The sequence below is a fragment of the Rhinoraja longicauda genome, chromosome 2 (assembly GCF_053455715.1).
Source record: "Rhinoraja longicauda isolate Sanriku21f chromosome 2, sRhiLon1.1, whole genome shotgun sequence".
NCBI lineage: Eukaryota > Metazoa > Chordata > Chondrichthyes > Rajiformes > Arhynchobatidae > Rhinoraja > Rhinoraja longicauda.
The window spans coordinates 52,035,924-52,062,845 of record NC_135954.1 but is presented as its reverse complement, the minus strand read 5'-3'; the positions used below and the strand labels follow the sequence as shown (position 1 = coordinate 52,062,845).

Here is a 26,922-nt window from a genome sequence, read left to right as displayed (position 1 = left end):
ATTTTCTATGTTTCTACTACAGTAAAATCCTAAAAATTGTAAAAACACATGTGGTATTTAGAGAGTGGCACAGTAGAGCTGCCGCCTCACAGCGTCAGAGACCTGGGTTTGATTCTGACTACGGGTGCTGTCTGCACAAAATTTGCATGTTATCCCTGTGTCTGCTTCGGTTTTCTCCACGCGCTCCAGTTTCTTCCCCACATTCCAAAGACTGTGCCGGTTTGTCGGTTAATTGGTTTCTGTAAATTGCCCCTAGTGCATAGGATGCGAAGATGGGAAAACATGGAACTAGTGTATGGGTGGTCGATGGTCAGCGTGCAGCCGAAGGCCCTGTTTCCACGTTGTATCTCTAAACTAAATTAAATAAATAATCATTAACTATTAAGCATCTTATCAAATAGATACTTCACTGATAGGTAACTATGTTCTCACAAAAATATCTATTGATTGTTGCATCATACTTAATAAGTTCAATTAGGCGCTCTTCCAAAAACTCCTTAGTTCGGTTCAAGTCATCTACTTCAGCAAGAAGTTTCTGTTCATTTCTCCTCATTTCCACTTGCATCTCCTCTAGGTGTTGCTTATACTCTTCTTGCTCCTTTTTTACTACCTCCAGTTCTTGCTGGGTACTGTTGAAAAATAAATATCAATAGTGAATTCTGTGAAGTAACTTTGTAAAGCCAGAATTACTTCAACGTTATCAGATGAAGTAAATACTCCTGCAAATCTAAAGCATTATTTAAATTAAAGATTTAATAGAAACAAAATCACATTTTTTACAGATATCACTTTACAGAATAATTGCATTGCATAATCTTCATACCACCTTGGGCGATTGCATATTCAGCTACTTTGGCCCTACATTCCCTCCCTACACTTGCCCACATCAATATTCTAAATTAAAATTTCCTCCTCAATCACAATTTAGGTAAAGGGCCTGTCCCACTTAGGCGATTTTTTAGGCGACTGCCAGCGACTGTCAACGTCGTAGCAGATTGCCAACATTTTCTCTTACCCGATGACAACGACCACGACAATGCTGCGTCAGGTCGAGATTGTACCTTCTTTGGAAACATCGCAAAATTCCCACGCTGTCAATGCTTCTCCGGCATCCTAATTTTCGATGAAATTACTGATAAGTCGGTAAGTACTTGAGAGTTTTGAACTATAACATCTTGCCTGGGTTACTTGAAAACCAAGCTTCACGGTAACAAGGCATAAACTGGATTGACTTCCAGTTTACTAGTGGCAGTATTAAGAAATTTAATTTAAAGTGGTTAAATGGATTTTTGTGAAAAGTGTGTGGGCATTCATTGAAAATGTACGGGAGATGCATATCTGGTTTCTGGGTTGCATATCTGGGTTGGGAGCCTACTTTAAATGTGATTGCTGATGGCCATAAACATCGCGAAAATTCCCACGCTTACCTGACTGTCAAAGTGTCGCCTCCAATCTACCTGTCAAATGGCCTGACGGTAAATAAATTGGTTAAACACAAGTATTTTATGGTATCTTGAAATGACTTTACTTATTTTAATATTATGTGCTTCTAAATGCATCTAAGAGAAACTAGCAAACCTGGGGACAGCATGCGACAGCGCCCGCAATAAGCAACGATACCTGGCGACAAGCCAGCTGTCACCGAGAAATTTCACTCCGGTTGATTTATCAGCGACGCGCTGAGATCCACTACGATTCTTGGAAGACTCCTCACTATCATGCCCGCGACACCCCGGCGAACTGTCGGCGACAGCCTAGTCGCTGGCAGTCGCCTTAAAATCGCCTAAATGGGACAGGCCCTTAACTGTCTCCATAACCTCTGACATAATTTGGAGTCAAATTTGATTTAACAACTCAATGCTAAAGGTACCATGGAATGTTTTATCGCACCAAGACCACAATATAAATACGTTGCTGATGTTACTGCATAACTTGATGTAACTACCTCCTATTTTAGGTCGTATTGTGACAGGAATAGTTCAATGCAGATTCACTTCTAATTTGTTTTAATATATAATTATTTTGCATTTTTGTTCCTATATCAATTCCTGGCACATTATCCATGTAGATGAATGGTCATGGTGTTTTATCGCAATGAGTGAAAAAGATAATACCCAGTTTTGCTTTCCTTTATAAAACAGTTAAATACAAAAAAAAGGCCAAGTAAATAAACAAATCTTTATTTTCAGTTAAACAATAATGATATTTAAAAATTAGTTTGAATGCTTCTCCATGGTTTAGTTTTACCTATCTCTATAATTTATTTCATATTTACGAACAATTCTGACCACTGTGCATCCCCAAATGAAAATGTTTCACCACAGCTGGTGATTTCATGAACAGCAAAGATGTTCCCTAAAATTAACAAAGCTTCGAATCATTTGTTTTAATAATGCCTTGTGCAACCTGGTGTTGAATTTTGTTTCATATATATCCTTGAATAACCTGGAGCCTTTCATTAGATTATTTACACTGCATAAATGCAAGCCGCTGTTAGTCCTAGAACTATATTTTTCTTGTTCACTGTCTCAGCCAGTTCACAGCTGGCTTGATACAACGCAGAGAACGTATCTTTGTGTGCATTTGATTAAAAAGATCTCGGCTACATAGCGTTGAGAAGGCTTCATGCTATTTGTTTTTTGTCTGCCATTTTCATATAAATATCAACCAAATCATTGGGTAGAACTCTCATCAAAAGTGCCTTGTGACCTTCTATATTAGAAAAAAACCCCATAGAGACATCGAAAAAAAGGTGCAGTAGGCCATTCGGCCCTTCGAGCCAGTACTGCCATTCAATATGATCACGGCTGATCATCTAAAATCAGTACCCTGTTCCTGCTTTTTCCCCAACCAAGAGGACAGATGGAGCCTGAGCTAAACCTTTCATCTAAAAGCTGGTACTTGCAACAATAAAAAATGCCCTTACTTGTAGCGTGACATGACAGCCTGTGAAGGTAAGACTTCAGCCTGCACATTTCTGACTCAGAGAGAGTTTAGTTTAGTTTAGAGGTACAGCGCGGAAAAAGCCCCTTCAGCCTACTGAGTCCGCACCAACTAGTGATCCTGCACATTATCACAAGCTTTTACACACTGGGGACAATTTACACTTATACCAAGTATACAAACCCAAGCCAATTAACCTGCAAACCTGTACGTCTTTGGAGTGTGGGAGAAAACTGAAGATCTCAAAGAAAACCCATGCGGTCATGGGGAGAACGTACAAACTCCGTGCAGATAGCACCCGTAGTCGGGATCGAACCCGGACCTCTGGCGCTGCAAGCACTGAAAGGCAGCAACTCTACTGCTGCGTCACCATGCCGCTTCTACTTTGTTACTACTTTGGCAAAACTGATCGCCTTTACCTAGCCAGTCAGGTAGCATAAAAATAATGCTGTGACAGAGTGAAGATTGACCGTTTCATCACAAATTGTCACAAACTGTCCTTATTAGATCTTTCCAAAATGTATCCACTGCATACTTTCCTGATTTAATTCTTTATCTATGCTTGGAAAATATTTAAGATTCATCTGTAAAGTAATAAGTAAATTTCATGCAATACATGCAGTTAGCAATGTTAATCTTCAATACAACTATATACCTTCATATTCAATGTCATTACTATTATTGATTCTACCACTATTAACATGTCTGTAGTAAAGGACTAATAACATGCTGTCTGTAAAGAGTTTGTACGTTCTCCCTGTGACCGTGTGGGCTTTTTCTGGCTGCTCTAGTTTCTTCCCACATTCCAAAGACGCACAGGTTTGTAGGTTAATTAGCTTCTGTAAATTGCCCCTAACATGAAAACTGGGATAACATAGTACTAGTCTACGGGTGATTGACACAAAATGCTGGAGTAACTCAGTGGGACAGGCAGCATTTCTGGATAGAAAAAATGGGTGATGTTTCGGGTCGAGACCCTTCTTCAAACTGTGAGTCAAGGGAGAGGGAGACACAGAGATATGGAGGGGTAAGGTGTGAAAACGAAACATCAAAGGGGATGGAGCTCAAGGAAAATGTAGAATAGATCATTGTTAGCTTGGGAAAGGTGACAACGAAGCACATAAGGATAACATTTTTAATCACGACAGTCAGACTGGTTGGAGAACGAGGATGGGGAGGGATGGAGGGAGAGGGAAAGCAAGGGTTACTTGAAGTTAGAGAAGTAACTACAGCTGGGTAGTAAACTGCCCAAGTGAAATATGAGCCAAAGGACCTGTTTCCACACTGTATCTCTAAACTAAACTAAAACTAAACATAACTACCGTGGAGCATTGAGCAGGTCAGGAGATGGACACACATGCGTGCAGCTAAAAGTTGAACATTTCAAAGACGACTCAACTCAGTCAAAAATGCATCCTTTTGCAACTTACAAGCTAAAAATAAGCTTTCCATTTGACGTCAAACAGTCATACCTGATGAAGTTTTCTGAAAGGGTCTTCAGTTTTTCCTGCTCTTTGTTTCTCAATAATTGTGAATCTACAATTATTTGTGCTTTCTCTTCCAACTGCTCGTTTAATTTATTGCTGAGGTCCTTATAAATAACCATATCATTAAACAATTACAAATGGTAAAGGTGATATGCAATTACATTATTGACAATTTGCTTCTGAGTAACAGTTAATGCATGGTTGATCCCATTCTTAAAGGTTCACGGAGGACTCACTTGAAGGTCAACAAGTTGTTTATCCATTGAAACTATTTGACTTTGGCACTCATTACAATCCTTTTTCACAGCCTCCAATTCTTCACTGACAGTCTGTCAACATAAAGCATCATCAATAAAACTTTGTATTAGCTTTATACTACCTCCAAATTAATGCCTTATATCTTGGTCAATATCAGCACTCAACAGTTAAAAACGCATCCTCAATAAGCAATGAAAATTGATGTTAAAACAAGATGAAATTTCTCAATTTTCTAATTTAGAAATAGAATCTATTTCTGGACCAAGAAAATCTCAAGTGAGAGTTCGTGTCTCTGAGAAAAGTTTCCCCATGATTAGGAATGATAAATCTAATGAGCAGAAAAATGCACAGCTCCAAATAGATAAACAGCAAATTCATAGATACTATAAATCATGGGCCATATACAGCGAGCGTTAAATGGGGCACTTTGGTCGGCATGGATGAGTTGGGCAGAAGGGCCTGGTTACCATGGTTTATGACTATGTTTCTGAACAGTATAGCACATGAGCAAGCCCTCAGCCCAAGATGTTTGTGCCAAATTAAATTAATCCCTGTAGCCTGCATGTGATCCAAACCCCTCCATTCCCTGCATATTCATGTACCAATCTAAAAGTCTCTTTAATAACACGAATACATCTGCTTCCAACTTGTCCCATAATTCTCATTTAAACCTTTCCTCTCGCACCTCAAAGCTATGCCATCTAGTATTTGATATTTCCACTTTGGAAAAAGGCTCTAACTGTCTCTATGCCTTTCACAATTTTATAAATGTCTATCAGGTCTCGCCTCTGCCTCCAATGCTCCAGCAAAAACAATCAAAGTTTGTCCAATCGCTCCTTAGAGCTACTACCAACTAATACAGACATAATCCTGGTAAGTCTCTTCTGCACATTCCCCAAAGCCTCAGTGCCCATCCTGTAATGGGAAAAAGAGAATTGCCCATAACACCCAAATGCAGCTTAACAAAAAAAAATTAAAGCTCCAATAACTTCTTGACTTTATACACAATACCCCGACTGGTGAAGGCAAAACAACCGTATGTCTTCTTTACCATTCAATCTGCTTGAGTTCTGCTTTCAGGGAGCTATGGACTTGGACCCCAAGATCCCCTCTGTACATTAATGCTGTTAAGAGCCCTGCCATTAGCTGTATACTTTCCACTTAGATATGATATCCCAAAGTGCCACATTGCACACTTGGCCAGATTAAACTGGTATGCCTCTATAAACCCCATCTGCCATTTCTCTGCCCATATCTGTAACTGATCTATATCCTACTGTATACTTAGACAATCTTCTTCTTTGTGTACAACTCCACCATTTTTTCTGTCATCTGCAAATTTAATGACCAACCCATCTACATTTATTTCCAAGTCATTTATATACATCAGAAACAGCAGAGGTCTCAGTACTGATCTCGATAGAACGCCACTGGTCACTGAGCTCCAGACAGAATAACTCCTTTCCTCACCACGCTCAGTTTTCTGTGGGTGAGCTAGTTCTGAATCCAAGCTACCAAATCACCAGAGATCCCATTCTTCTTAATCTGCTGGTTAGCCGACTGTGAAGGATATTGTCAAATGGACATTAAAGTTCATAAGAACAACATCCACTGCTTTACCTTCATCAGGCAATACTACCACTAAAAGTCCAGTCAAGTTTGTAAGACATCACCGTCTCCACACTAAGCAATGCTGGCAGCCCATGGTTAACCCATTCTCTTTCAAATGTAAACAGATCATATTCCAAAGAATCCTCTCCAATAGGTTCCCTACCACTTCTGAAAGGCTCACTGGCCCACAATTTCCTGGAGTCATAGAGATACATTGCTGAACAGGCATATCGGCCCACTGAGTCATGTTGGCCCTTAAATACTCATTGTTCACACTAATCCAACCGAGCCCATTTTGTTCTCTGTGTATTTATCCACTCTCCCAAGATTTTATCATTCATCTATGAACTAGACACTGTAAATTGTGGACCATATATAGTGTTAGATGGGGCATCTTGGTCGGCATAGATAATTTGGGCCGAAGGGCCTGTCATCATGTTCCGAACGGAGACGCGACCTTTTGTTTTCTGGGTTGTGTCTCCGTTCCTGCTGCGGCCTACCATCGGCCAAACACCTGGAGCTGGCGGCCTCCACCTGGGACCACCTGGGACCACCTGGGACCACCTGGGCTCTGGTTCACAGAGCCCGCAGACCGGACTTACAATCTGCGGAGCTGGCTGCCTTCGGAGGCTGTGGTGGCGCTGCGAGTGCGGCTGCGACTCACCTTCGGGGGCTCCGGAGGCTTCGGCGCGGGCCGTGGGCCACGTGGACGTCGGAAGCTCGCAGCCCCTGGGTGGGGGCCGACATCGGGAGCTCCGGCAGCGGCAGCGTCTTCGCCCGCCCCGAATCGCGGGGCTTGGGTCGCCCGCCGTGGACCTTTCACCGTCCGGCGTGACCTGAAATAGGCCGCGGGAATTTCTCCGCCCGGCGGGGGCTTCAATGTCGGGAACCCCGACAGCCCCAACGTGTAGCGGCGGCGTCTTCGCCTGCCCCGAGTCGCGGGGCTTGGGTCGGCCCGCTGCGGACCTTTCACCGTCCGGCGCAGCCTGGAACGTGGTAACTTCAACAGCCTGGCCGCGGGAGAAGACGGCAGGGGAAGAGAAAAGACATTCTGGCCTTCCATCGCAGTGAGGAGGTGACTGGAGTAGACTCACTGTGATGGATATCTCTTTTTGTTTGGTATTGGTTTATGATTGTTTGTGTTATTGCTTATTTTTATTGCTCTTATTGTTGGACTGTGGGTAATCTTTCATTTCACTGCACATTTATGTGTATGTGACAAATAAACTTGACTATTGACTATGTTGCTGAACAGTAGGGCACATGAACAGGCCCTTCAGCCCATGATGTTTGTGCCAAATTAAATGAATCCATGCAGCTCTCCATCCCCTGCATATTCATGTACCGATCTAAAAGACTCTTTAACTGCATCAATACATCTGCTTCACCCACACCACCACTGACAACACGTTTTGGGCCTTGATAGAGTGCATGTGGAGATGATGTTTCCACTAGTGGGAGAGTCTAGGACCAGAGGGCACAGTCTCAGAATAAAAGGAAGGAGATGAGGAATTTAGAACGGAGATGAGGAATTTCTTTAACCAGAGGGCGGTGAACAAAACCTAATAGCGTGGATGTGGAGAAGATGTTTCCACAAGCGAGAGTCTAAGACTAGAGAGCACAGCTGCAGAATAAAAGGATATACCTTTAGAAAGGAGATGAGGAGGAATTCCTTTAGCTAGAATGTGGCGAATCTGTGGAATTCATTGCCACAGATGGCTGTGGATGCCAAGACTTTGAGTATTTTTAAAGCAGAGGTTGACAGGTTCTTGATTAGTACGAATGTCAAAGTTGTGGGGAGAAGGTAGGAGAATGGGGTTGAGAGGGAAAGATAGGTCAGCCATGAATGAATGGTAGATCAGACTTGATGGGCTGAATGGCCTAATTATGTTCCTATCTAATAAACAAATAACATTGCATACTCTCCACGTCTGCGGGACCTCGCCAATGACAAGAGAGGATACTAAATTCTTCATCAAGGGCCCTGCAATCTCCTATCTTGCCTCTCTCAATAACCTGGAATAGATTACATCAGTCCCTCGGAATTTATCCACCATAGTACCCTTCCAATGACCCAACAACACCTTCTTGAGCTCAACTGCTCTGACATATTAGTATATCCTGCGCTGATCTCACTTTCCTCCAAGTTCTTCTCCTTGGTGAAACTAATGCAAAGCCTACCACTGCAATTAACAAACACCGGTTAACAGCAAAAAAAAAATTACCTTTAATTTATTCTGGTAATCCATCACCTCTCCACTCATCTGAAATTTGACTGCAGACACCTCTTCCTTTGCAGTCTCTTGAAAACTCTCTGCTTGATGTTGTGTTTTCACTAGCTTTCTCCGCAGCTCTTTTACAGTTGTTGCCAAATCTTCTGATCTCTTCAACTCCTCTTGGAGATGTTCATTCACATTCTTGAGTGTCGAAACATTAACATATAGTTGGTTTTGTTCCAATTTCATCTCCTCAAAAGATGCTGTCTGCTGTTGACAAATATCATTATATTTCTGCTCAGTGGCATTTTTTTCTGCACTTAGTGTACAAATCTGCATGCCAAATTCTGCCATTTCAGTGTTTGCCCGATTGAGCAGATCTTTGGTCTCAGCATTCTCAGACTTTAATTTTTCATTCTGCTCTTTTTGTTGAGATGATTCTTCTTTAAAAATCACAAGCTGTTCTTCAAGTTCAATGACGTGTTGTGCTAGATTGTCTCTCTCTTTTTTAAGATAATCTTTTTTCTCCTTTAACAGCAACAGTTTCTCAGCATGATCCCTGTTAATTGACTCTATCTGTTCTTTCAGATTATGAACCAGGGTTCTGTATTCCTCTTTGGAGGATACTGCAAGATTTAGATTACTGTGTATACTTTCTTTTTCCTCAATGGCATATTTAAGCTTTGACTTTAATTCTTCAACCTCTTCTTCTAACCTGGACACTTCACTATGCTTGACTTCAACCTGATCTCTCGTAGTAACTACTCCCACATTTACTTTCTCCATTTCTTTCTCATTTAGGTCTCTCTCTGTTGGCTCTGTATTCAATAATTCATTTTTCTCAGCTACTAGATTCTCTGTTAGTTGAGTCTGTTGCTGAAAGTTGTTCTCAAGAGTCAACTTTTCTTTTTCTAGGCTTTCCATTTTTGCCTGATATTTTTCAATGCTCTCTGAGAACTGTTTTAGCAAATTACTTTCTACAAGAGAAATAGGAGTATTTTCATTCTGCTGTGACTTTAACACCTCATTCTGCAGGTCTGAAATCACTTCTTCCTTGATGTGCAAATCTCTACGGAGATGTAGTAAGCAGTCATTCAACTTAATTTCTCCTTGTTTCAGCTCTTCAAATTCAGACTGACTTTCTTTCAGTTTTGCCTCTGCTTTTTTAAACTGCTGGAGAGCATTTTGTAATTTCTCATTTAATTGTTCATTTTCTTCCAGTAGCTTTTTCTCTTTTTCATCCCCTGGAATCTTGGCATCAGCTACCTGGTCTTGCAACTGTTTCTCAGATGGTATTAGTCTATCTATCTCAGCTTCAAGGAATAAACACGTTTTCTCCACTTCTTTTTCAGCATTTTTCTCCACGATATCTTCAAGTTTCTTCTTCTCAATGTCAAGTTTTTGATGCTCACCCTGAATATTTTCTGCTCTACTTTGACCATCAGCTAAAGGTTCTTCTAAATCATGCCATTTTTTTCTTAGATCATTGTTCTCACAGAGAAGCTTATTTCTATCCTCCTGGTGATCTTTTGCCTCATTATTCGCAGCAGTCAGCTCGAATTCCTTTGTCGGAAGCTGGCTAGAAAGACTATTTATTTGTTCTTCTAAGAATTTACATTTTATTTGTGTCTCATATTTCTCATTTTTTAATTCCTGAATTACCTTCTCCATTGATTCAAGTTCAGTTGTATCGCTTTCTTGTACACTCTCTATTTCTCTACATTTAATCAGATAAGATTCCAGCTCTTCATCTTTCCTTACAAGCATAATACTCTTTTCCTCTAATTTCAAAGTTGTCTCTTTCAACTTCAATTCAAGCTCATCTTTTACTGAGTCTTTTGATTTCAAATCATTTGTTAATGTTACCAGCTGCAGTTGCTGCATACTATTTAACCTGGGGATTCCAATTTCTTCTACCTCAGCATCATTGAATTTGTCAATAGCTTCATGGATTTTCTGTGCTGAATCATTGTGGGTTGCTGTCAGTTGTTCCTTTCCAGAAAAAATATTTTCTATCCTTTCTACCAGCTCTATGTTCTTCTGTTCTGCTGTGATTAGCTTGGTTTGAAGTTCTTCAAAATCAGTATCCTTTATACCTTCTGATGACCTGATCCTTTCAATTTCTTGTGTTAATGACTGCAGCTGTACTGTGTAGTGTTTACTACATGTCTCTAACTCTGTAACCGTTGCCTGAAGTGCCTCATGTTTTTCAACTTCTAACATCTGCAGAGATTTTGGAAGTTTTTCCACATTGCGTTGAGCAAAGTCTTCACGCTGCTGGCTCAACTCTTCCACTGTCTTTTTTAGCATGAGGTTCTCCTCCATTGTACCAGCTGATGATTTCCTCATATCCTGTATTGCTTGCTCATGTAACAATATCGCCTTCTGTAATTCATCCTTATCCAGTTCAATCTGTTGGATCTTTTCTTGCATCTCTTTTTGTTTTACATCAGAATGATCTAGTTCATTACGTAGCTCATCAAGTGTTTCCAGTTCCTCAGCTGTTAATGAACTGTTTATTTCTAGATTTGTAAGACTTTCTGGGGGCTGTAAAATAATGTAAAGCATATATGAATAAATAGCTACAATAGCTACAACATTTTGTTTTACTCTTCCTTCTGCAAGACAAGGTCTGTACAGCTAAGGATTATCCAATAGACTTTCCCAACAAGTTTTTAATAGTCCTGCAGTTATCACTACTTGCCACTTAATTGATCCTATCTGTGAAGCGCACAGACATCAATGCATAGTTTTGGTACTCACTTGTGCATAGTTGCTGACCAAACTGCTTATACTGGAACATCTACTTGGTGGTTTCCAAAGATGAGATGGAGAATAAGACATGCCAAAAGACCGCCTTGGGAAAAAAACAAGTTTTATACTTACTAGCTTAAATGACATAAAATAAAAATAAATATCTTTAAGACATCTTAAATACTGCTACATTTCTATGGCGGCATGGAATACTAAGGCATAAATTTGCAGCAGCTCTGAAAACATGATTATTGCTCCAGTTAATTTAAATGTATTCATTATTCATGATGAATACATCTTTGGGAAGCCATTATTTATTGTCTATTCCTAAATACCTTTAAATATTTAGCAGTTATCCACCTTCTTCAACTGTTATAGTCCTTCTGTGGAATGTAATCCCACTGTTGGGAAGTTCCAATGAGAATGATGGAACGGCAATATAAATCAGGATGATGCATGGCTTGGGCATATACACGATGATTAAAATAAGTTAAAGAAATTTAGTTTAGAGTGGAAATGGGCCCTTCGGCCCACCAAGTTCACGCCAAGCATACACCAGTTCTATCCTACACTCTAGGGAATTTATAGAAGCCAATGAAAGTACAAACCCATGTGTCTTTGGAATGTGGGAGGAAATTGGAGCACCAGAAGAAAACCTACGTGGTCACAGGGAGAACGTGCCTACTCGTTAGGACCCATAGTCAGGATTGAACCCAGGTCTCTGGCACTGTAATGCAGCAAATGTACCACTGCGCTGCCCTCAGTTATGACAGAGGGTTCCAGTACTAAAATGTTAATTCAACCTTATTCCACAAATGCTGCCAAACGTGTTTTCAACATTTTCCTTTTTTATACAAGTGGTAATGTTCCCAAATGCCTGAAGCTCATGTCCTTGTTACAGATAGAAATTGTGGGTTTGGATGCTGCTGTTGGAGCAACTGGATGAATAACTGCAAAGCATTTTGTAGACAGTACACAATTTCGCCACAGTACTTGTCAAGGATAGAATGTTTAGGGTGATGGATGAGGTGCCAATTCGGCAGGCTGCTTTGGTCTTAATGGTGTCAAATTTATTTTGTTGCAATTTAACTCATTCAGGCAAGCAAAGAGCATTCCTTCACACCACAGACATAGACAATAGACAATAGGTGCAGGAGGAGGCCATTCGGCCCTTCGAGCCAGCACCGCCATTCGATGTGATCATGGCTGATCATTCTCAATCAGTGCCCCGTTCCTGCCTTCTCCCCATACCCCCTGACTCTGCTATCCTTAAGAGCTCTATCTAGCTCTCTCTTGAATGCATTCAGAGAATTGGCCACCACTGCCTTCTGAGGCAGAGAATTCCACAGATTCACAACTCTCTGACTGAAAATGTTTTTCCTCATCTCAGTTCTAAATGGCCTACCCCTTATTCTTAAACTGTGGCCCCTTGTTCTGGACATTGGGAACATGTTTCCTGCCTCTAACGTGTCCAACTCCATAATAATCTTATATGTTTCGATAAGATCTCCTCTCATCCTTCTAAATTCCAGTGTATATAAGCCTAGTCGCTCCAGTCTTTCAACATATGACAGTCCCGCCATTCAGGGAATTAACCTAGTAAACCTACGCTGCACGCCCTCAATAGCAAGAATATCCTTCCTCAAATTTGGAAACCAAAACTGCACACAGTACACCAGGTGCGGTCTTACTAGGGCCCTGTACAAGTGCAGAAGGACCTCTTTGCTCCTGTACTCAACTCCTCTTGTTATGAAGGCCAACATTCCATTGGCTTTCTTCACTGCCTGCTGTACCTGCATGCTTCCTTTCAGTGACTGATGCACTAGGACACCCAGATCTTGTTGTACGTCCCCTTTTCCTAACTTGACACCATTCAGATAATACTCTGCCTTCCTATTCTTACCGCCAAAGTGGATAACCTCACACTTATCCACATTACACTGCATCTGCCATGCATCCGCCCACTCACACAACCTGTCCAAGTCACCCTGCAACCTCATAGCATCTTCCTCACAGTTCACACTACCACCCAGCTTTGTATCATCTGCAAATTTGCTAATGGTACTTTTAATCCCTTCATCCAAGTCATTAATGTATATTGTAAATAGCTGCGGTCCCAGCACCGAGCCTTGCGGTACCCCACTAGTTACTGCCTGCCATTCTGAAAGGGACCCATTTATCCCCACTCTTTGCTTTCTGTCTGTCAACCAATTTTCTATCCATGTCAGTACCCTACCTCCAATACCATGTGCTCTAATTTTGCCCACTAATCTCCTATGTGGAACCTTGTCAAAGGCTTTCTGAAAATCAAAGTACACCACATCCACCGGCTCTCCCCTGTCAATTTTCCTAGTTACATCCTCAAAGAATTCCAGAAGATTAGTCAAACATGAGAAATGAGAAATTGTAAGGGTAAAAAGACCCTAATGGGAGTTATCTATAGTCCCCCAAAAAGTAGCCTCGACATAGGGTGCAAGTTGAATCAGGAGATAAAATTGGCGTGTCAAAAATGTAATGCTACGGTGGCTATGCAGGTAGACTGGGAAAATCAGGTTGGAAATGGACCCCAGGAAAGAGAGTTTGTAGAGTGCCATCGAGATGGATTCTTAGAACAGCTTAGAACAGCTTGTACTGGAGCCTACCAGGGAGAAGGCAATTCTGGATTTAGTGTTGTGTAATGATCCTGATCTGATAAGGGGACTAGAGGTAAAAGAGCCATTAGGAGGCAGTGATCACAACATGATAAGTTTTACTCTGCAAATGGAAAGGCAGAAGGGAAAATCGGAAGTGTCAGTATTACAGTATAGCAAAGGGGATTACAGAGGCATGTGGCGGGAGCTGGCCAAAATTGACTGGAAGGAGGCCCTAGCTGGGAAGACGGTAGAACAGCAATGGCAGGTATTCCTGGGAATAATGCAGAGGTTGCAGGATCAATTTATTCCAAAGAGGTGGAAAGACTCTAAGGGGAGTAAGAGACACCTGTGGCTGACGATGGAAGTCAGGGACAGCATAAAAATTAAGGAGAGGAAGTATAACATAGCAAAGAAGAGTGGGAAGACAGAGGATTGGGACTCTTTTAAAGAGCAACAAAAGTTAACTAAAAAGGCAATACGGGGAGAAAAGATGAGGTACGAGGGTAAACTAGCCAATAATATAAAGGAGGATAGCAAAAGTTTTTTTAGGTACGTGAAGAGGAAAAAAATAGTCAAGGCAAATGTGGGTCCCTTGAAGACAGAAACAGGGGAATTTATTATGGGGAACAAAAAAATGGCAGACGAGTTAAACCGTTACTTTGGATCTGTCTTCACTGAGGAAGATACACACAATCTCCCAAATGTTCTAGGGGCCGGAGAACCTAGGGTGATGGAGGAACTGAAGGAAATCCACATTAGGCAGGAAATGGTTTTGGGTAGACTGATGGGACTGAAGGCTGATAAATCCCCAGGGCCTGATGGTCTGCATCCCAGGGTACTTAAGGAGGTGGCTCTAGAAATAGTGGAAGCATTGGAGATCATTTTTCAATGTTCTATAGATTCAGGATCAGTTCCTGTGGATTGGAGGATAGCAAATGTTATCCCACTTTTTAAGAAAGGAGGGAGAGAGAAAACAGGTAATTATAGACCAGTTAGTCTGACATCAGTGGTGGGGAAGATGCTGGAGTCAATTATAAAAGACGAAATTGCTGAGCATTTGGATAGCAGTAACGGGATCATTCCGAGTCAGCATGGATTTACGAAGGAGAAATCATGCTTGACAAATCTACTGGAATTTTTTGAGGATGTAACTAGGAAAATTGACAGGAGAGAGTCAGTGGATGTGGTGTACCTCGACTTTCAGAAAGCCTTCGACAAGGTCCCACATAGGAGATTAGTGGGCAAAATTAGGGCACATGGTATTGGGGGTAGGGTACTGACATGGATAGAAAATTGGTTGACAGACGGAAAGCAAAGAGTGGGGATAAATGGGGCCCTTTCGGAATGGCAGGCAGTGACCAGTGGGGTACCGCAAGGTTCGGTGCTGGGACCCCAGCTATTTACAATATACATTAATGACTTAGACGAAGGGATTAAAAGTACCATTAGCAAATTTGCAGATGATACTAAGCTGGGGGGTATTGTGAATTGTGAGGAAGATGCAATAAGGCTGCAGGGTGACTTGGACAGGTTGTGTGAGTGGGCGGATACATGGCAGATGCAGTTTAATGTAGATAAGTGTGAGGTTATTCACTTTGGAAGTAAGAATAGAAAGGCAGATTATTATCTGAATGGTGTCAAGTTAGGAGGAGGGGGAGTTCAACGAGATCTGGGTGTCCTAGTGCATCAGTCAATGAAAGGAAGCATGCAGGTACAGCAGGCAGTGAAGAAAGCCAATGGAATGTTGGCCTTCATAACAAGAGGAGTCGAGTATAGGAGCAAAGAGGTCCTTCTACAGTTGTACCGGGCCCTGGTGAGACCGCACCTGGAGTACTGTGTGCAGTTTTGGTCTCCAAATTTGAGGAAGGATATTCTTGCTATGGAGGGCGTGCAGCGTAGGTTCACTAGGTTAATTCCCGGAATGGCGGGACTGTCGTATGTTGAAAGGCTGGAGCGATTGGGCTTGTATACACTGGAATTTAGAAGGATGAGGGGGGATCTTATTGAAACATATAAGATAATTAGGGGATTGGACACATTAGAGGCAGGAAACATGTTCCCAATGTTGGGGGAGTCCAGAACAAGGGGCCACAGTTTAAGAATAAGGGGTAGGCCATTTAGAACGGAGATGAGGAAGAACTTTTTCAGTCAGAGAGTGGTGAAAGTGTGGAATTCTCTGCCTCAGAAGGCAGTGGAGGCCAGTTCGTTGGATGCTTTCAAGAGAGAGCTGGATAGAGCTCTTAAGGATAGCGGAATGAGGGGGTATGGGGAGAAGGCAGGAACGGGGTACTGATTGAGAGTGATCAGCCATGATCGCATTGAATGGCGGTGCTGGCTCGAAGGGCTGAATGGCCTACTCCTGCACCTATTGTCTATTGTCTATGATTTCCCCTTCGTAAATCCATGCTGACTCGGAACAATCCTGTTACTACTATCCAAATGCTCCGCAATTTCGTCTTTTATAATTGACACCAGCATCTTCCCCACCACTTCCCCATGCACCTTGTGGAGAGTGGAAAATCTGGGCGGTGAGAAGATGAGTCACGGAGTGATACAGTGTGGAAACAGGCCCTTCGGCCCAACTTTCCCACACTGGCCAACATGTCCCTGCTACACTAGTCCCACCTGCCTGTCCTTGGTCTATATACCTCCAAACCTGTCCTATCTATGTACTTGTCCAACTGTTTGTTAAACAAAGGGATAGTCCCAGACTCAACTACCTCCTCTGGCAGCTTGTTCCATACACCCACCATCCTTTGTGTGAAAAAGTTACCCCTCAGATTCCTCTTAAATCTTTTCCCCTTCACCTTGAACCTATGTCCTCTGGTCCTCGATTCCCCTACTCTGGGCAAGAGACTCTGTGCATCTACCCGATCTATTCCTCTCATGATTCTGTACACCTCTCTAAGATTACCACTCATCCTCCTACGCTCTAAGGAATAGACACCCAGCCTACTCAACCTCTCCCTACAGCTCACAACCTCCAGTCCTGGCAACATCCTCATAAATCTTTTCTGAACCCTTTCAAGCTTGACAATATCTTTCCTATAACATGGTGCCCAGAACTGAACACAATATTCTAAATGCGGTCTCACCAACATCTTATACAACTGCAACATGACCTTCCAAGTTCTCTACTCAATGTGTACTAGTACTTAAGAGTCACTAGCACAGTATAGAACATAGAACAGTACAGCACTGAAATGGGCTCTTCGGCCCACAATGTGTTGTGCCGCACATGATGCCCAGCCGAACTGATCTCCTCTGCCTGCACATGATCCATATAGTTCTATTCCCTTCCATGTGCCGATCCAAAAGCCTCTTAAATGCCTCTATCGTATCTGGCTCCACAACCACCCCAGGCAATGCATTCCAGGCCCCCCCTCCCACCCTCTGTGTAAAAACCTGCCCCGCACATCCCCATTGAACTTTCCCCCTCTCACTTTATAGCTAGGCACTCTTGTGTTGGACACTTCCACTTGGGAAAATGGTTCTGTCTACCCTATCTATGCCTCTCATAATTTTATAATTTCATTTTAGTATATATAGCCTCTAACCTGTTCTTATTGTACAGTATTTATGAGGCTGGTCTGCTTGAGACTTTGAACTGTGGTGGTGCTAATAATATTGATAATTAAGCCATGGCAATTGAGTGTCATGGGTAGTTGATTAGTTTAGCTCTTATCGAAGTTAATCATTGTCTGGCACTTATGGAGCACAGATATTAATTGCCACTTTTCAGCCCAAGAATTTCAGTTGTCCTAGACGGGCTGAATACACGCAAAACTGCTTCATTATCCGAAGAACTGTGAATAGAACTTAATGTTCTGCAATCAACAGTGAATATTTTCTGACCTTATATTGAAGTGTATATGATGGATAAAGCAGAAGTTGATTGGACTTTAGACAATGCCTTGTGGACTTCTGCACTGATATCTTGGAATCCAAGATAAATATCATGAACTTTAATAATTTTTCATTGAGCTGGTTTGCACTCCAACCAGTGAAGAGCTCCCCTCCCTTCCAAAACCTTGATTCTCAATTACTTTTAAGTTTGGTTGTCCACCTGGGTGCAACTATACTCTTTTTAAACATCATCTTAATCTCTTTTTCACTTAAATCTTTTTTTTAAATGTAGCTGTTTTGTCCATACCTAACCATAACAAGGAAAATAGCGCTTCTAAGTCTGTTTTGCAACTTTCAGTCTCTAAATCTCCCTTTATAGAATATGCAGACCAAAATTGTGATTATGGGGGACAGAGAGCAGAGGGGGTTCGCCAGCATGTTGCCAAAATGATTTTAGTTATGGAGAAATTGGATAAGCTGGCCTTAGGAGAAAAGGAGGCTAAAGGGTGACCTGATAGGGTGGCCATCCGAAGATGGCGCGGTCGAGTCCAGTCGCCGTCGTGCTAGCTCCGTGGAGACTGCGTTATTTTAACTTGTATGTTCATTTTAAATTTATTTTTAAGTACTAACACACTAGCACTAATAACGCACGACCGGAAAACTCTCGTAAAACTAAACTTTAGCGTAACCGAAGACCTATTAGACACTGTACTCATCGATCCAGCGTGGCCGACAGAGATCAAAGGAGCGCGCAGCGGCAACAACAATGGGAGCTCGGCTCCGAGAAAAAGTCGGAGAAAACATTGAGGAAAGCGGGGGGGGATTCAGAATAGGCTGAGAGCCCAAGCCTTCCGTCCACCTCTGCCCAGCATCCTTCTGGCGAACGTCCAGTCCCTGGAGAACAAGCTGCATGACCGCAGGGTGAGGATCGGATTCCAGCGGGACATAAAAGACTGCACCGTCTTCTGTCTGACCGAGACATGGCTGACCCCGCTGGTGCCGGATCAGGTGATCTGCCCAACCGAGTCCTTCACTGTTTTCCGTGCGGACAGAACGGAAGAATCCGGGAAATCCAAGGGAGGAGGAGTTTGCTTCATGACCAACAATAACTGGTGCAACCCAAGGAATATTAAGACGCTTTCTCGTTCCTGCTCGCCGAACCTGGAGCATCTGACTATCTCATGCCGTCCATTTAACCTTCCCCGAGAGTTTAGCTCGGTGATCATCACAGCCGTTTATATTCCACCGCATGGCACTATTGGCCCTACACGATGTGTTGTGTCGACACCAAAACAAGAACCCTGATGCGGCTGTGGTGGTGGCTGGGGATTTTAATAGGGCAAATCTCAAAAAGGTCATGCCTAACTTCTGCCAACACATCACGTGTGTCACCAGGGGGGAAAGAACTTTGGACCACTGCTACACACCGTTCAGGAAAGGTTATAAGGCTGTTTCTCGCTCTCCTTTTGGAAAATCTGACCACACTGCCATTTTCCTGCTGCCGGAGTATAAACAACAGATAGTACTGGAAACGGCTGTGACGAGGGACGTAAAGCGGTGGTCTGACCATTCAGAGGCCATGCTGCAAGATGTACTGAGCGATGTCGACTGGAATATGTTCCAAGAAAGTTCCAGAGACGTCAGTGAGTTCGCAGAAGCGGTTACGGACTTCATTGCAACAATAGCCGATAACATCGTCACCACGGTAAGGGTTAGTATCTTTCCTAATCAAAAACCCTGGGTGGACAGGTCTATTCGCGTTGCCTTGAATGCTCGCACCGCTGCTTACAACTGTGGGCTGGCATCGGACAATATGGACGGCTGCAAGGTAGAGTCCTACCGACTGCGAAGGGTGGTGAAGGGTGCAAAAAGGAGGTACAGGGACAGGATAGAGTCGCAGATGGAACAGCAGGACACCAGACGCCTTTGGCAGGGGCTAAGGACTATAACTAACTACCGGTGCAGCCCCCTCTCAACCAGAAGTGCCGGCACCTCCCTAGCTGATGACTTGAACTCCTTCTACGCACGATTCGAGACGGGCAACATTACCCCTAGCTCGCCGTCTAAAAACAACACCGACAGCGTGCTGGCTAGCGAGGCTGGAGGGGATCCACCGCTGGGGATGTGCACACATTCTCGGTGTCCGGGCATGAGGTGAGGTGAGGTGGGCTATGACGCGTGTGAACACGAGGAAAGCTGGAGGCCCAGATGGTATATCTGGACAAGTACAAAAGTCTTGTGCTACTCAGCTTGTTCCAGTGCTCACCACAATATTCAACCTCTCCTTGGCCAAGTCCGTGGTCCCTGCATGCTTCAAAAGATCCATCATCGTACCAGTGCCAAAGAATGCCTCTCCTGCTTGTTTGAATGACTACCGACCGATTATCCTCACCTCGGTGGTCATGAAATGCTTCGAGAGGCTGATCAAGAACCACATCTGTGCCCTCCTTCCTCGCAATATGGACCCATTACAGTTCGCATACCATCCGAACAGATCCACGGACGATGCGGTCTCCCAGGTTCTGCACACCGCTCTCTCTCATCTTGACAGCCAGAAGTGGGGGCTATGTGAGGATGCTGTTCATTGATTTTAGTTCAGCTTTCAATACAATAATCCGCACCAGACTTGCTGAGAAGTTGCTGAAACTGGGGCTTAACACTCGCCTGTGTGCCTGGGTCCTGGACTTTCTCACCGGCAGGCCCCAAGTGGTCAAGATGGGGAGACATACATCTAACCCCCTCACCCTGAACACAGGATCCCCCCCAGGGTTGCGTCCTTAGCCCCCTACTGTACTCCCTATACACACATGACTGTGTGGCCAGCTTCAGCTCCAACTCCATCATCAAGTTTGCTGTGGTGGTGGGCCTGATCTCCGATAACGACGAGAAGGCGTACCGGGAGGAGGTGGCTGATCTGGCACTCTGGTGTCAGGACAACAGCCTCCTCTTGAATGTCACAAAAACTAAGGAGCTGATTGTGAACTTTAGAAGGGCTCAACATCCGAGGACATACACGCCACTGGAGATAAATGGGATTACTGTGGATAGGGTGAGCAGCTTTAAATACCTGGGAGTCCACATCACAGAGGATCTGACATGGACAACACAAATTGCCGCACTGGTGAGTAAGGCAAGGCAACGCCTTTACAACCTCTGACAGCTGAGGAAATTCAGAGTCTCTGAGGAACATTCAGTGCTTCTACTCTGGGGCTGTAGAAAGCATCTTGTCCGGCAACATCACAGTCTGGTTTGGGAACAGCTCTGCCCAGGACAGGAAAGCTCAGCGGAGAGTAGTGCATTCGGCTGAACGCACTATGGAAACTACACTCACCCCCCTACAGGACCTATAGATCAGGAGGTGCAGATCCAGAGCCAGTAACATTATGGGGGACCACTACCACCCCAGCAACGGACTGTTCCAGATGCTACGGTCAGGCAAATGCCTCCGCTGTCATGCTGTGAAAAGAGAGAGGATGAGACGGAGTTTCTTCCCACAGGCCATCAGGACTGTTAACTCTTATATCACCAGGGACTAATTTACTGTGTAATTTATTTCTTGTGTTGTGTCTTTTTTTAAATTTTTCTATTCTGTTTTGTAGTTTTAGCACAATCCGCAGGCATTGCCACTTTCATTTCACTGCATATCTTGTATGTGTTTGTGACAAATAAAGTAGACTTGATTTGACTTGATAGTAGTACATCAGATTATGAGAAGCACAGATGGGGTAGTTAGTTTAAATTGTTTCACATGGTAGGGGCATAGGTTTAGGGTGAGAAGAAGGAGCTTTAAGGGCAATCTAAAGAGTGCTTTCATTATTATGCACAGAGTGGTTGATATGTGGAATGCACTCCCAAAGAAGGTGGTGGAGTCACATTCAATGAGTACAATTAAGTGGCATTTAAACAGCCACAAATAGGCAACTCATAGAAGGATAGTCATAATGTGGAAGGCCAACAAAGCATGGATATGGTGAGTCTATGAATGTAATAATCCTAACTGTGGTCTAATCAATATTCTACACATTTTTAAACCAACTATTCTGCTTTTCTGTATGACTGTAAATCTAACCCCAGTTGTGGTCTTATTAACCTCTCATATCTAATGATGAGCATTTACCTTCAGTCTGAAACCTGATTCCATCCCCCAAGAAAACCACATACACACGTGCACACACAAAATGTCATAATTAATTCTTACCCCCAAAAACCTCCTTTAAAAGATGATTACAAGCTATGTAGAGCAACAAAGTGCTCCCCCAATCCTTTCCACACGCTGGGTCCGAAAAGACATTGGTGGTCAAAAATCTCTCAGAATATGGTCTATGAGGATAAAGCTATAGATCCTTCTCTATAGATGTACACAGTTCTAACTCAGCTGATTTGACAGAGGATATGATAAAGGAACCATCAATGGAAGGGTTAAGTCCTGCTTCCATCTTGTCACTCCTTCAAAGCTCCCATCTACTTTTTCAATGCAGAACAATTGCCTCAATGAGATAATGCACAAGTCTGAGCACACATGCTCTGGGTGTCAGTCATTCAAGTTGCCCTCAAAACTGCAAAGCATTTGAATGTGCACTTTTATTATGAAGTTATGGATGCAATCTAGCCAGTGGCCATAAATGTTCTCATTGAATGACACCCATGGCATAGTTAGTAGTCCACTCACTTCTGCTTCAAAAGGTCCCTGGGCTCATGACCTACTCCAGTCTTAATCAAACAAAAAAGATATCAAGATTATCATGTGGTTTTGAACCAGATGAGTGTTTTATTATGAGGTCCCATCCTTTCCATGTGACCAATCTGCTCTCTCTGCTGAATGTAAAAGATGTCAAGGTTCTACTTCAATAAGGATCCTCCTGTGCCCTGAAGAATATTTATCCATAAACATTTCCAATAAACGGAGTAATAGTCATCATCACACTGGTCGGTGGGGACACCTGTGATGTGCCAACTTTGCTGTCCCAATTTCCTTCAGTGACTACACTTCAAAATAATTTTGCTTGCTCGAATCAGTTGGGAGGTGACCAGGAGGCATGAAAGACATCATATAATACAATCTTTCTTTCTCTCTGAATGGTTCAATGGAGGTGTCATAGGTCCTTTGCCTTCAACAAACTCTTTCTTGGGTTGTCCATGCTTTATGTACACGCTGCTGCATAATCGTTCATGGTAATGTATCAAATATAGATCACACTGAACTCATTATCTAACTCGCACGGAATGTCTGTGTCTGAACTGATGCCCGAGAGGGATAAAGCATTTGTCAGTGCATCCTCAGGAGTATTGTCATTCTCCGAGGTATCTTATGCAGTAGTCTGTTGCTGCCATGAGATACCTAGGAAAAAAAGAAACAAGAACTAAAAAGACAAAATGAGGTTAGGTACTAGCAGATGCTAATGTTGAAAATGCCGCTTTAATGCGCAACAGATGGAAATTACTTGCTGGAAAAATTAAAGACAAATAAATACATTCAGACACCCTGCGAAAGCTAAGTCATAAGCTATAGTAATAATAATAGCTCCACAAAAGCCAAGCAGGACTGCTTCATCTCTTCTGCTGTCTCGCAGATAATATGTTGCAGAATGTCCTGCAGAAAGATTAACTTGAGTCTGTTTTGAAAAGGTCAGTGAAATTGCATTGCAACCTGTGTATACAGTGTATATGTTGAAAGATGAAATGGACACAAATGGGAATAAATGTAAAATAATGCTTGTTTGATATGAACACAGCCAGTAGCACTGGGAGTTCAGCAATTGTCAGCAGCAGTTGGGAATGTGAGAAGAGAGTGGCTATTGTTGAATGTTATCTGGTAGTGAATGCATTTCAAATCAAGGGGTATTTCAATGTGTTTCCTGTTGGCCTCCAGCCAACAAATTTGTGCGGGTTTTCTCTTCTGCTTTAACATCAACTGCAGCTCTTACCCCTGCCTTCACTCATCAGTTTCCATAATAACCCCCTCGCACCCCCCCTCAATTCTAGTTCATATTAGATATATCTTTTAATTGCATAATTAAAGGTTCAGTCATGTTCAGGACAAGCATTTCACTAAATAATCAGTTTCTTCTTAGTTCGGTAATTTGGTTCACAATTCAGTTTTCTGCTGCTCATTCATTCCTTATTGTTGATTAATACCACATCATAAGATGTCAAATTTTTTAGGAGAATATTTTCTTTTGTATGTATTATATATGTTTATCCATTTTCTACAGACATTTCCTACATACATAGAGTCATAGAGTGATACTGTGTGGAAACAAGCCCTTCGACCCAACTCGCCCACACCAGCCAACAATGTCCCAGCTACACTAGTCCCACTTGCCTGCTCTTGGTCCATATCCATCCAAACATGTCCTATCCATGTACCTGTCTAACTGTTTCTTAAACGATGGGATAGTCCCAGCCTTAACTACCTCCTCTGGCAGCTTGTTCCATACAGCCACCACCCTTTGTGTGATAAAGTTACCCCTCGGATTCATATTCAATCTTTCCCCCTTCACCTTGAGCCTATGTCATCTGGTCCACAATTCCCCTACTCTGGGCAAAAGACTGTGCATCTACCCAATCTATTCCTCTCATGATTTTGTATACCTCAAAAGGATCTCCCCTCATCCTCCTGCGCTCCATGGAATAGAGACCCAGCCGACTCAACCTCTCCCTATAGCTCACACCCTCTCGTCCTGGCAATATCCTCGTAAATCTTTTCTGAATCCTTTCAAGCTTGACAATATCTTTCCTATAACATGGTGCCCAGAACTGAACACAATATTCTAAATGCAGTCTCACCAACGTCTTATACAACTGCAACATAACCTCCCAACTTCAATACTGAACACTCTGACTGATGAAGGCCAAAGTGCCAGAAGCCTTTTTGACCACCTTATCTACCTGCGACTCAACCTTCAAGGAACCATGCACCTGTACTCCTAGATCCCTCTGCTCTACAACACTACCCAGAGGCCTACCATTTACTGTATAGATCCTGCCCTTGTTCGACATCCCAAAATGAAAAACTTCTCTGTATTAAATTCCATCAACCATTCCTCCGCCCATTTGTTGAATCAATTGATTTGCTTAAAAAAATAAAGACGAAGAAAAAAAATTCATTTAAATTTTCCGTTTAAAGTTCCACTTTCAAAATTACTTAGATTACTTCCCCATTCAGCAAAAAGCTCTTGAATTAATGGGAAGGACATATGAAATCACTTCCACAAAGTAGTATCTAGTGCGCAACAATTTCAGCAAGATATAAGCGGATACAAAAAGCAGCTGAGAAAACATTTCTCAAATCGTGCTTTGTCACAAGTATTGAGCATAAGTAGAACAAATAGCCTCCCAGTGCCTGCTCTGCCACTCAACAAGATTGCGGCTGATCTGATTGTTGGTCTCATCTTCACTTTACTGAATGATCCTCGATTCTCTTGTCCTCTCAAAATCTATCTTAACTTTCACAACTCTCGAGGGTAGAAAATTAAGAATTTAAAATTTGTTGAGTAAATAAAAATCTCCTCATCTCATAACTAAATGGCTTTGCTTTATTCTGAAACTATGCTCGCTGATTCCAGCTTGTCATACAAGTGGAAAATCCTCATTGCATTTATTTTTTGGACCTCACTTGTTATGTATTTAAAGCTTAAAGAAAATAATCTTCAGAGCTAGTATGAGATATCCTATTCTTGTTCTTTCTTTAAGCCTTAGTTTAAAATTTTCAACATTTCTTTCGCGACCATTTTACTCCATAATTTCTGACATGTAAAAATCTGTTACATTGTTAGCCTCAGTAAGTGGACAACTTGTTCATACAGTGTCCTCCATAATGTTTGGGACAAAGACCCATCATTTACTTATTTGCCTCTGTACTCCACAATTTGAGATTTGTAATAGAAAAAAAATCACATGCGGTTAAAATGCATGCACATTGTCAGATTTTAATAAAGGCCATTTTTATACTTTTTGGTTTCACCATGTAGAAATTACAGCAGTGTTTATACATAGTCCCCCTATTTCAGGGCACCGTAATGTTTGGGACACAGCAATATCATGTAAATGAAAGTAGTCATGTTTAGTATTTTGTTGCATATCCTTTGCATGCAATGACTGCTTGAAGTCTGCGATTCATGGACATCGCCAGTTGCTGGGTGTCTTCTCTGGTGATGCTCTGCCAGGCCTGTATTGCAGCCATCTTTAGCTTATGCTTGTTTTGGGGGCTAATCCCCTTCAGTTTTCTCTTCAGCATATAAAAGGCATGCTCAATTGGGTTCAGATCGGGTGATTGACTTGGCCACTCACGAATTGATCATTTTTTAGCTTTGAAAAACTCCTTTGTTGCTTTTGCAGTATGTTTGTGATCGTTGTCTTGCTGTAGAATGAACAGTCGGCTAATGAGTTTTGAGGCATTTGTTTGAACTTGGGCAGATAGGATGTGTCTATACACTTCAGAATTCATTATGCTACTACCATCAGCAGTTGTATCATCAATGAAGATAAGTGAGCCAGTACCTTCAGCAGCCATACACCCCCACCACCATGTTTCACAGATGAGGTGATATGCTTTGGATCTTGGGCAGTTCCTTCTCTCCTCCATACTTTGCTCTTGCCATCACTCTGATACAAGTTAATCTTCGTCTCATCTGTCCACAAGACTTTTTTTCCAGAACTGTGGGTGCTCTTTTAAGTACTTCTTGGCAAACTGTAACATGGCCACCCTATTTTTGCAGCTAACCAGTGGTTTGCAGTGTGTGGCCTCTGTATTTCTGTTCATGAAGTCTTCTGTGGACAGTGGTCATTGACAAATCCACACCTGATTCCTGAAGAGTGTTTCTGATCTGTTATTATAGAGAGTATTCTTCTATCATCAGCTGTGGAGGTCTTCCTTGGCCTGCCAGTCCCTTTGCGATTAGTAAGCTCACCAGTGCTCTCTTTCTTCTTAATGATGTTCCAAACAGTTGATTTTGGTAATCCTAAGGTTTGGCTGATGTCTCTAACAGTTTTATTCTTGTTTCTCAGTCTCATAATGGCTTCTTTGACTTTCATGTTGGTAAACAGCAATACAAGTTTCCAAAGGTGATGGAAAGACTGGAGGAAAGACTTGGTGCTGAGAGCTCTCTTATGCCTGCATTAAGGAGGCAATTAAACACACCTGAGCAATTACAAACGCCTGTGAAGCCATGTGTC

At 42.5% G+C, this 26,922-nt stretch overlaps 1 protein-coding gene across 4 annotated transcripts in view; it reads right to left on the bottom strand.

Moving 5' to 3' along the window:
* Positions 1–26,922, bottom strand: part of fyco1a (FYVE and coiled-coil domain autophagy adaptor 1a) — a 164,014-nt gene that overhangs the window by 115,039 nt on the left and 22,053 nt on the right. For 3 of the 4 annotated variants that reach the window (XR_013548755.1, XM_078419258.1, XM_078419279.1), the window contains 5 exons: positions 11,279–11,372; positions 8,525–11,062; positions 4,667–4,759; positions 4,416–4,534; positions 462–629 (listed from right to left, as the gene is read on the bottom strand). Coding sequence is in view for 3 of the 4 variants with exons in the window: in XM_078419258.1 (XP_078275384.1) it covers positions 462–629; positions 4,416–4,534; positions 4,667–4,759; positions 8,525–11,062; positions 11,279–11,372 (3,012 nt within the window). In the remaining variant the exon portion in view is untranslated. The remainder of the gene's footprint in view (positions 1–461; positions 630–4,415; positions 4,535–4,666; positions 4,760–8,524; positions 11,063–11,278; positions 11,373–26,922) is intronic. The other variant, XM_078419271.1, reaches the window with a different exon arrangement.